This window comes from Diabrotica undecimpunctata, chromosome 4, assembly GCF_040954645.1.
Source record: "Diabrotica undecimpunctata isolate CICGRU chromosome 4, icDiaUnde3, whole genome shotgun sequence".
Classification (NCBI taxonomy): Eukaryota; Metazoa; Arthropoda; class Insecta; order Coleoptera; family Chrysomelidae; genus Diabrotica; species Diabrotica undecimpunctata.
Genome location: NC_092806.1, coordinates 58,239,893 through 58,252,424, shown reverse-complemented (window position 1 = coordinate 58,252,424; position 12,532 = coordinate 58,239,893). Strand labels below are relative to the sequence as shown.

At 34.1% G+C, this 12,532-nt stretch overlaps 1 protein-coding gene across 2 annotated transcripts in view; it reads right to left on the bottom strand.

Moving 5' to 3' along the window:
• Positions 1-8,896, bottom strand: part of dikar (CECR2 histone acetyl-lysine reader dikar) — a 63,225-nt gene extending 54,329 nt beyond the window's left edge. For both annotated transcript variants that reach the window (XM_072529518.1, XM_072529519.1), the window contains exons 1-3: positions 8,506-8,896; positions 8,333-8,421; positions 7,377-8,009 (exon numbers count right to left, since the gene is read on the bottom strand). In XM_072529518.1, coding sequence (XP_072385619.1) covers positions 7,377-8,009; positions 8,333-8,421; positions 8,506-8,533 — 750 coding nt within the window. In that variant the 5' untranslated portion in view covers positions 8,534-8,896. The remainder of the gene's footprint in view (positions 1-7,376; positions 8,010-8,332; positions 8,422-8,505) is intronic.
• Positions 8,897-12,532: the final 3,636 nt, after the last annotated feature.

The following is a 12,532-nucleotide window of genomic DNA, read 5'->3' as shown; positions in this document are numbered from 1 at the left end:
TTTGAAAAATATTTCTAGTTGGCAAATTTGAAAGGATAGGAGTAGACGAGCAGATATTTGAAAGTTTATATGCCGGGGATAAAGTGAAATATTATGTAAAAATTGAGGACATAAAGATTATATATTTTTTTTAAGATACAATTTACCATAATTGATTTATTCGTGATATTGACAATTTATAGGTTACCATAATTGATTTATTTGTGTGATATTTAAATTTGATAATTTTACCATACTTGAATGATTTGATTGATTTTGACATTTGATATTTTACCATTTGATTTATTTGTGGGATATTGAAATTTGATACTCGTACTCAAGAGTTATTACATTTGAACAGGAAAAGTCCCGTTTGTTGCAACAGACCAGTAGAATTTTATATTTGGCGGGGAAATTATTGCACAAATTTCAAAGTTTCATATTTGGCGGGGATAAATAATCTAACGAACATGTCGGCCACAAGGAGTCAAAGCAAAACGCAAGAAAGGAAAGAGGATAAGATAGAAGAGGAAACAATTATTGATGAAGGATCGGATAATGAAGGAAATGCTACAATAATGGAGGAAAGAAAAGAAACAGGGATGTTAGAAAAATTATTAGCTATGATGCAAATACAGACACAACAAATACAAGAATCGTCACAAAAAATGGATAAAAATCAACTGGAAACAAAACACATAATGGATGAATCACAACAAAGAACGGAACAAAAATTGGACAATTTGGAAGAAAACCAAAGAAAAATGGAACAAAAAATGGAAACGCGTATGGACAAATATGAAAACGAAATAAAAGTCTGTTTAGAAAGAAGTAGGGAAGAAACAGAGAGGAAAATAGAATTGCAGAGAGAAGAAATCGAAACTAAAATGAAGGATATTCAGAGTATGCAAAAAAGGGAATTAGAACAGATAGAAATAAAATTTGAAAATGCGCTACAAGAAGACCGGAAAGAAACGGAAAGGAGATTTAATCAAATTGCAGAGATGGAGATAAGAGGAGTAGAAAGAAAGGAAGTCATCGTACATAGCACAGAAGACGTAAAAGTACGATTTGGCGGGGATATAAGGAAAATACACCCAGTGCCTTTTATAAATAACCTAAAGGAAAAAGTCAAATACATAGGACCGTTTGCAACAGCAAAGGAAACCATCAGAAACCATCTCACAGAAGAGGCAAATCTTTGGTTTGTCAGCAAGGAAGAAGAATTGGACAATTGGCAAGATTTTGAGAGAAGATTCTTAAATTATTTCTGGGGAAAAATCCAGCAACTACAAGTAAATAAAGAGTTACAAAATGGAAAATACCATGAGAGGATGGGCGTATCAGAAAAGATGTACGCATTACAACTCTATAATAATGCAAAACATTTGCAATATAATTATTCATCAGAACAATTGGTAGAGTTGATATCGCGACATTTTGAAGATACCTTGGAAGACCACATAAATCTCCAAAATTACAAGGACATTGACAGCTTATGTCAATTTTTGCAAATGAGAGAATCACATAGGCATGAAAGAAGAGAAAGAAGACCGCAAGAAAATTATAGACAAAGAGAAAACCAAGAATATAGAGATAGAGGTCAAAATTTTAGAAGAGATTATACAAGACGAGAATTCATACCTAGACGGGGATATGAAAATAGACCGAACGGAAGAGAGAATTATGAACCCAGAACCCAGAGATGGAATGAAAACAGGGATCGGGAAAATCAGAGTAGAAATAACCGCCCATACCAAGGAAACAGATACAATAACCCACGGAATGAACAGGAATCTCGCGGTAATCGATACGGGAATGATAGACCAAAAGAGAACAGAAGAGAAATAAATAATATGCAAAGAGAAGAAAATGAATATGAGAGAGAAGATGACGGGAGAGAAAACACAGAAGAACAACAGGCGTGTTTTCAAGAAGGCGCTCACTAAAAACGAAGAAACAAACAGGAATTTTTTGTCACCCCAAGGAATTTATTAAACTGGCAGGAAACAATGAAAAGAGAAATGGAGTTAATTTAAAATTTGTGGATGGATTTATAAATGAGAAACCAATTAAAATTATGATAGACACAGGCTCTGAAATAACACTGGTCAACAGAAAATTAATCGAAGAAGTAAATTTAACAAGTCTAATTTATAAAATACCTAGGGTGAATTTAGTGGGCGCAAATAAACGGACATTGGCAACAATAAATGAAGGTATACGAGTAATGGTACGATTGAAAAAAATATGTATGCACTTCAATGTGTAATAATGCCGAATATGTCACATGACATGATTGTAGGCGTTGACGAATTAACGGAAAAACATGTAGTGATCGACTTCAAAACCAATACGATGAAAATAACCAAGGAAAAAGAAGAAGAACAGGATAAGGAACAAGAGAAACAAATTACGGACGAATCAGAGAAAGAACAAACGGTGGAAATGAACCTGGCGACGAAGAAAGGAAAAGGAAGAAAGAGGGGAAAAGGTCTGAAAAAGATCAAAGAAAAAAAACCTGGGATTCCTCAAAAGATGAGACGAGCTCAGGAGAAGAAGATGGAAAAATTTTGACAAGAAATAAAAGCAAAACTTGGGATTCCTCAAAAGAAGAGACGAGCCCAACAAAAAAACACACAAAGGAAAATGAAGAGGACACAATGGAGACAGTGGTGTTTGAAGAAGACACGGAGTACACGGTGAATATGTGCGAAAAATTTGATGGGAGAGAAAAAAAATTGATATGTGGAGAAGGCAAAGAAAATGATTTGCGTATAATTTTAAGAGACTATGAAACGCTGATAAATGAGGAAAACCGAGTGGCCACAAAATACGAGCACTCATTTGAGGTGAAAAACTTGAGAAATTTTCGATCGAAGACTTATCCAATTCCTTATAAGTATCGGCAAGAAGTAAAGCAAGAAATCAAAAAAATGTTGGAAGATCAAATCATTGAGAGATGTGACTCACCCTATATTAACCCAATTGTGATAGTGAAGAAGAGCAGTGGAGAGTTAAGACTCTGTTTAGATGCCCGAAATATCAACCAACACACAGTATCACAATATGAATCACCGTTAAATATCGAGGCCATTTTTGGAAGGATCACGGGATCACATATTTTCTCAAAAATTGATCTAAAGCATAGTTTTTGGTTAATACCTTTGGCTGAAAAGTGTAGAAACTACACTGCCTTTTCAATTGATGGTATAGTATACCGATTTAAGGTAGTTCCGTTTGGATTACAAAGCGCCTGTGCAGCACTTGTACGAGCTTTGCATACCATTTTGAATCACCATGAAGAGTTCATCGTCCATTACATCGACGATTTATTAATTTTTTCACAAGATATGCAGAGTCATGTGGAACATATCAAAATAATTTTGAAAGAATTGGACACAGCGGGATTAAAACTAAACATTGAAAAATGTCAATTTTTTCAAAAGGAAGTGATTTATTTGGGTTTCAAACTTGACACCGAAACTGTAAGTCTAGCCGAGGACAGAGTAAAGCTCATCGACGAATACCCAAGACCAACAAATCTAAAAACATTGCGAGGGTTTCTCGGTACGATAAATTATTTCAAGAAATTAATTCCCGATTTAAGCCAAAAAGAAATTCCTTTAATAAAATTGTTAAAGAAAGGGACAAAATGGAATTGGAAAGAAGAACAGGAGGAAGCTTTCAAAATATTGAAACAAGAATTTGCTAAAGGAACAAAAATATATCACCCTATTTACAATTTGCCGTTTATACTCCGTACGGATGCGTCGATACAGAAATTTGCAGGAGTGTTGTCGCAAATACAAAACGGCCAAGAGGTTCCGATATGTTTTATATCTCGAGTGACTAAAACACATGAGAGAAAATACAGTGTCACCGAGTTGGAATTCGCCAGTGTACTATTTTGCGTAAACAAATTAAGGTTTTACTTATTGGGAGCTAAATTCACCATCGAAACGGATCATGCAGCATTGATACACATCATGAAGAATCGATTGGTAAATAACAGAATACACAGAGGCATTCTGCTCTTACAAGAGTATGATTTCCAATTTCGATACATCAAAGGGAAAGACAACATAATAGCTGACGCTTTAACACGGGACGAAGATACAGGAAAAAAGGAGACAATTACATTACATGTGGGATTGAATATACTGACACAAGACGAAGGGATATTTTCGTTAAATGAGATAAGGACCGACCAGGAAGGCCTAGAAGAAAGAGAAAAGAGAAGAGCAGAGCTAGAAAACGAGATATTTTTTAAGAGAATAGACGGAAAGGAATTATATTTAGTGACACCGACATTGGCAGAAAGAATCATCAAGAAACTACACGAGGAAAATGGACATATTGGCAGTAGAAAGGTATGGCTTGTATTTAGGGAAAACTACATCAGTCGACAAGATTACCGCATTGCAAAAGAGATCACACAGAAATGCGAAGTATGCCAGAAATACAAGAGCAGGAATTTTAAAAACGAAAATATTGCAAAGAGCATTGTTTCCCGGAACAACCTGGACATTATAGCCATCGACATGTTAAGCGATCTAATTGTGACCACGCAAAGGAACAAGCATATTCTGGTGATGGTGGATGTGTTCTCAAAATACGTAAAATTATATAGTTGCCGCACCACAAAAGGGGAAGAAATATTGAGAAAAATAGACAATTTCATCGCTACGGTAGGAACCCCAAGAAAAATTTTACTAGACAATGCAACGTACTTCCGAAATGATCGTTTCAAGGGACAGCTTAGAGAACGGGGAATCGAGACGAACTTTGTAAGCATCAGGCATCCCCAAAGTAATCCTTCTGAGCGATTTATACAAGAGGTAACGAAATTTCTTCGTATTGCAACGGATGGTCAACATCGGCGATGGGACAGAAAATTGGGAGAAATAGAGATGTACCTAAATTCCATGCCAAGTACAGTAACGAAAGAAACACCAGAATACATCATGAAAGGCGTCATGCCGATAAGACCGTGGGAAGATCCAGAACAAAGAGAGTATCGACAGGTTATAGAAACCGTTCAGAGGAGATTAAGAAGAAGCAATGAGAAATACATCCAGAGACAGGGTCATAATAGGAAACGAAGACCAGTAACTTTCCAAAAGGGTGACAAAGTAATGGTAAGAGCATTAAGAGTGTCAAATCTTCAGACCGGTATTTGCGCAAAATTGATGCCTGTTTTCGAAGGGCCATACATAGTAAACAACGAAGATGGAGTAAACAGCTATGAGTTGAAACATATGGATTCTGAAAAGATCAGAGGTATTTATAATATCCATGATGTATATAAATATCACGAATGAAGATTTAAATTTGTATAAAGTAGATAGTAGGATAGGATAATACGTAGCATAAGTACAGATAGCATACAGGAAGTGCGTTTATTTTGCCTCGAGAAAATTTAGTTGCATAAATTGATAAATTTTATCGATTACAAAGGCGGGGATTTGTTGTACTTTTGAATGTCCATAAGCAATAAAAAACCGATATACAAATTTTATTACTTAAATAAAAATTAAAATTATTGATATTTCATAAAGACACGGGCATATGAATTTTCAAACATCCTGTATAAGACAAAATATGTAGTTTAAGTTGTTCGAAGAATTGTTCATTAGGCCTCAGAGACAAGACTTTCAAATATTATCGATAAGAAATTTAAATAAGTCGGTTATTGTGAAATGGTTTTACCCGGAATAAAAGTGTATATAGAAAGTGTTGAACAATGGACCGGGATTTGCGGTGGTTTTCTCCCCGAAAGATTATATCGGTAAAAGTTTATTAACAAAAGACATTGAATTGAGAAACAGGTATCGTTTGTAGCTATTAGTAAGAAATATTTGTAAAGTAGATAGATTTAGTTAGAATAATTAAAGAAGATTTGTTTTCTGGAATTACCCGAATGACGTTTTATAGAGAGAGTTGGGTGGTAACGATATACTCACAAGAGGTGGATGATTTTTATTGGTCAAATTTTGAATGCAAGGAGGTTTGGTTTTGGCTATGAGATAGGAGAGAGAAAAAAAGGTTGGTTAGTCAGTTTTCGTCGTCCAAGAAGGAAGGAGCTTTGTGATTTGTGTTTGTTTGAAGTCCCGAAGACGTAATTTACCGGGTGTGTTTATTTGCGGTGGAAAAGCTGACCAGTGTGAGGAACGGGGTACAGAGAGATAGAAAACCAAAGGGCCTAAGAATATTAATAGCAGACGAAGCCGGAAACATTTGGAGATACAAGGACAGATAGGAGAAAGGTGTACGTCATCTGGACCACAATAGGAGCAGAAGCAGAGAAAGGATTTTTTTGTTGTGGCGTGGCCATAGAATTGCAACGGCAGAGAAGGAAAGGTCAGTCAAATTTCATTAGAGCCGGAGTGTGATTTTCATTTATTAATTAAGTAAATTGAATAAAAAATAGAGACAGTTAATTTTGCGATCACTAAAAAAAAAAGGAATTATAAAAAGAGCTTAGTTATAACACATATTAAAAATCAATGTAAAATAACATTTGGGTCCATGATAGAAAACAACTTCTCATATATTTAAAGTTAGTATATTGCAAATATTACAGGATTGATTGTTGTATAAAATTTCATTAAAATAAAGGACATCTCACATATAGTTCAGTTGAAATTCTATGTATTTTATTCAGGTCATATTACCTATCCCGATTAGGACGCCAATTGGAAAATATTTTGAATCCACGATCAAAGGTAAATCGTACAATTTAAATAGCCTGAGATTGTAATTAATTAATGCTGATTTATTGTGATTAATTGGAGATTAGTTCATTTAATAAATATAGACAGGATTTTTCCTAAGTAAGCAATATAATACAATTTAAATAGCATAACAATATATATATATATATATATATATATATATATATATATATATATATATATATATATTTGTGAACCAAATGTGGTTCCGTGGGTTCAAAAGTCGAATAAACTTGCAAGCACATCTGAAATCGGTGTGGCCTTAAAAAGGTTAATTTATGAAATACAACAATTTGTATTAAAGCACACAAGTGCGCCCTTCACTTTTTTAAAAGAAATTCCTTGAAAACTGAGTACAGCACACATGTGTGTCTTGCAAAAAATCTGAAGAAAAAATATTATAGTCAGTTTTAATACATGTACAAAAAACAATGGTTGAACAAGTATTTGACGCAGCAAAGGGCTAACTATGGCTTGACCAGGATTTGCTGATATGTTACAATTTTTATATTTTATAATTATGTAAGTGTTAATTTACTTTTGTCCCCTCATTTCGTTAAAATTTTATTACTTTACCAAATAACATTTTTTTTACTTCATGTTTTTTAACTTATCAAAAATAAAAACTATTGTAATAAAACTGTATTCTGCTGTGCTTACCTGCTGTTTTAACCTATCAGAACTCCTCTTAGGCAACCTAGCCAACAACCTCTTCCTAGCTAAGATTTCTTTTTCTTTAAACAATCTTGGCAATTCTGGTAGAAAATTTTCACTTAAAGTATGATGTAACTGCCTTTCTGCTTTATTTGTGGACTTCTTAAATTTCTTGGTTAATTGCAACCAATCATCTTGTGTAAAACAAATAACTTGCCATACAGTCTTCTTTTTATCATTCTTTGATGCAAAATCTTCCCTATATAGTCTAGTCCCATAAAAGTACCAATATGCAGAGTCATTACTGTCATATCCAAGAGGTTCCACTCTAAGACTATCTGCTTCTAGGTTTTTTAGCTGGTCTAACACATCAGTAGCATCTAGGCGAAAGTCACAAAGAGCATGCAAAATATCAACTTTAGTTCTAAGTGGTAGAAGCTGAAAATCAATATCTGTGTTAAAAGGATTATAACGATCGTGTTCCTGGCATTTTTGGCGGAACAACCTTCTCAGGAACATCTGGTAATTAAAAGTTGAGATTCCATTATTTTTAAGACAACCGCTTAAAAGGCGTACTATTAAATCTTGTAGCCAAGAATATTCTTCTGTACCATCAGTAAGAAGAGCTTCTTCAAGATCCTAAAACAAAACTTTCTTTAAAAGAAGTTTAAATATATTTGATAATGTTAATATAAAAGATACACCTTGTATTTGTTGCCTCATAGGTAAAAGTATATCTTTGTGAATAAAAAAAAATATCTTGTGTATACTCTAAACCAAATCCATGCAAACTAGTTTTCATATTTTTTATTATAACACTCACTATATTTTTCACTCCCTAAATATTCTTTTGGATTTATATTATTTTACTTGAACTTATGTCTCTAAACGTTTGCAAAGTAAATAAACGCCTTATTTATTTAATTAAAAATTAACAAAATATTTTAAGACAAGCTACTCACCTCAATATCAAAATCTAAGAGATTAAAAGCTGTTCGAAAAAGCGAACAAAAGTGAGCGATACTTGGGACCTCCCACCATGATTGAATATCTTAAAAATAAAATAGAAATTATAATAAATACAAACCTAACATATATATAAACAAATTTCGATTATAATGGTTTATAAACACACCTAGGATGCTAATGAAAGTTGGAAACATAACCTATTCGTAGATCAGTACATACAAAGACATAAGATACAACTTTCAACACCAACAAAATCATCAAAAATAAAATACTGGTGACAGATTAAGGAAATTTTTCTAAAAAATGCACATTTAATTTATTTGTATACTCTCGGGTTGTCAAAAATGCCATTTGCAACAAGCTCTTCTCTTTCCTCAGTAGCTTGCCTGTTCGTTGTTCCACTCCACCCTCAATAACTGATTTTTCTTCCTTTGTCACTAGTGTTTAGTTCGGAATTCTTCAGATAAAGAGGGCTACATATTGGCTCACAAAGTAAAGAGTGAAACACACTGAAAACTACGTATTACTTTTAAAGCCAAGAACGAGAAAAGAACTGTCTACTGCAAATAACGTCAAATACTACTTACTACGCAGGCGTGGCTTCGCTTGTCAAACATAGGCGTACATGTACTTAATCTTAATTTTATAAAATTAAATAATAATTTTGATATGATTGGAAGCTAAGGGGTTTCAAGTGATGAAATGGTTTATTTCAGAAAAACGAAGTGAAAGATACTTTTACATAATAAATTCTACATCAAATTAATCACTTACGGACTTATTTTGGATTCATTTTGTATATTTAAGTATCTATAAGGCAAATCTGTGTACTTTCTCCATTACTATTTAATATATACTCCGAACAGTTATTTACATCAGCATTTGCAAATTGTACAGAAGGGATCAAGATAAATGGTGAAAATATAAACATATATTATTCCGATGATACAGTCATTATCGCTGCAGATGAGAAAGACCTGAAGGCGCTACTAAATACAATTTGTGATAGGTACTGGGGAACAGTTAAGTTTAATAAGAAACAAGAAAACAAAAACCATGGTTATCAGTAGGAGAGGTAAAGTCATAACAAGGATCCAAATAAAAAATGAAGATATTGAACAAGTGGATTCTTGTTTATGGCACCGAAACTTGGACTGTTAATATTGATTTAACCCATTAAAGCCCGAATTACTTTTTTTTTGAAAATTGTTGATTTTTTACTGAAGTTAATCCCCAATGAGTTGAATTAAACCAAAATATTTATTATTTCAAAAAAGATTTGTAGTTTTCTCAACAATGCATGTTGCCTTATGGCAACGCTAGATCTTTATAAGATTGCACAGACTACCTATTTCAAAAAATTACTATACATTCATGTTAAAAACATTTATTCAGGTTTATTACTCATTTTTGATGAAATATAAAATTACATTCAAAACATAACCAGACATTATATTTTTTGCACATTGTGCGAATAAATTGACGAACATCCTTCACCTGCACATCTCTTCTTTTTTTTTCTCTAGTGGGTATCAAAAGATGATCTCTTCCATCATACCTCAAATCATCCTTAATTCTGTTCAAGGAAATCCTATTTCTTGATGTAGCTGGTCTTTCACCCCGTTGACGCGCAGTTCCATATCAAGATAGATATATATTTGCAATTTCACGTCTGAAGTCCAGTTGTGACATTTTTGTAAACATAGATGGTCGATGAATAATCCAAGCATTTACAATCGATACATCAACCAACCATGTAAATATCACCAAACACCATTTTTTCGAACGTATTGCAATCCTATGTAGACTTACATGTCCGTCCATTAGGTCAGTTCCACCCATTCCACTATTATACTGACTTATGGCAAAAGGTAATGGTACTTGAATATGTTTGTGTTCGGTTTAGAGTTTCTTTTTGCTTGGGACAAAGGCGTCCTCATACCATAGCCATTCGAAGCAATTGTCACCTCATTATTGTCCAACCACCTTAAGAATATAATGCCATTATTTCTTTCAAACGAAGAAAAATAATCTCCTTTGCGTCCCGTTTTACGTAAAAGTTTTGAACATGTAAGAGGGCAGGTTTAACTCCGCCTCCGGTAAGTGCTGGGTGGATTAAGTAGCTCAGTAAATGCCGGTGCCGGTCCCAAGCCCGGACAAATGAGGAGGGTTGAGGCGATGGGCTAGTAACTCTTCCCTTGCCAAAAGAAATAAATGCTAAAAATTTCGACCAAAAGCCTGGGAATACAAAGGATGGATCAAAACAAAGACGACTAATGCAACGGAAAAGGAAAATGATATTGGTACATGGAATGTACAAGGACTTAGAACCAAATAAGCAGGAGTATTCAAATAATTAGCGGAAAGAAAAATAGATATATGTATTCTCACCGAGACCAAGAAAAAGGGAAAAGGAAATGAAGAGATAGGAGAATATCTACATATCTACAGTGGAGTGAGTACAGATAACAGAGCTAAGAAAGGAGTCTCTATTGTCATTCAAAAAAACCTTAAAAACAATATTAAATCGTGGACTAAAGTAAATGAACAATTGCTAATGCTGGAAATGAAAAAGAATGGGCACAACATCGTAATTGTAGGAGTGTATGCCCCAAATGAAGATTCAGATCCAGAAAGTAAAGACGATTTCTATCTCTGAAGTTAAAGAAAACTGTGAAATCTTTATACTAGGAGATTTAAACGGTAGAGTAGGGAGAGAAGAAAATAACAGAGTCGTAGGAAAATATGGGGAACAAATAACCAATGATAACGGAATGCGTCTCAAAGATTTTTGTGAAACAATGTCTCTCAAAATTATGAATGGATTTTTTCAACATAGAGACATTCACAAATTTACATGGATACAATCCACTAGGAATCTGCGCTAGATAATCGACTATGTAATCCAACGTCAAACTTCCCAGCTGAAAACAACTGACGTAAGGGTATACCGTGGATCAGAATGTGGATCCGACCATCATTTACTTATGGCCAACGCGATAGTTAACTATCGCAAAAACAATAACACGCAGGTATATAATATAGAAAAGGGACAAGAAGTAACATCCCCTAAATATAACCTAGAAAGCATAAAAGAAGATTCAACGAAATTTCTTTACAAATTACGACTGGCCACAAAATATATCAGCCGAAAAATTATACCAGTAACTTAAAAAATACATTCATGAGGCTGCAAGTGAAGTTTTTGGGTATAAAGACACATGAAACATGAAACAAACAATCAAGAATGGTGGTCGGAGAATATGCAAACGTTAGTGAACAAGAAGAAAACTGCTTATCAGAACTGGATCTCAACGAGAAAGGAGGAAGATTACAAGATATATAAAAAATTAAATCGAGATGTAAAAAGAGAAGTAGTGAAAAGTAAAAATGAGATGTAGGATCGAAGATGTCCAGAGGTGGATAGGTATATGGGTGGAACAAGAGTTGGACAAGCGTGGAAGGCGATAAAGTCTCTCCGGAGGGAAGGAAAGGAAAAATCTAACTTAAAGTTAATAGATGTAAAACAGTGGAACCACCATTATGAGGTCTTACTGACAGTGGATATATGCAAATTCCAAGAGATCGAAATGGAACAAATACCCGAACATTCACAAATAATTGAGATAACAACCGGAGAGTTAAGTGATGCCCTCAAAAGATAGAAAAACGGTAAAGCAGCAGGACCTGGAGATATCCCAATTGAGTTGGTAAAGTATGGACCAAAAATATTACATGAGATGTTGGTTCAACTATTTAACAAATGCTTAAAAGGACAAAATATCCCTGATGATTGGAATGTTGGATACATCAGCTCAATATTCAAGAAAGGGGATAAACGCAAATGCTCTAATTATAGGAGAATAACAGTTATCAGCTCAGTGGGGAGGTTGTACGGTCGAATAATAAAAGAAAGAATAGAATCAGAATACAAAGACATAGAAGAACAAAATGGATTTCGTGCAGGAAGATCGTGCACTGATGGTATATTCGTTCTGCAGCAGGTAATCGAAAAACGGAAGGCAAGGAATCTATCTACCCACCTATTGTTTGTAGATTTAGAGAAGGCATACGATACGGTACCTTTGAAAAAACTGTTTCAAACATTGACGAAAGTAGGTCTCAGTAGAGAGTATGTGGATGCTATCGCAAATATATACAAAAATGCAAGAAGTGTCGTTAAAGAAGTAAAC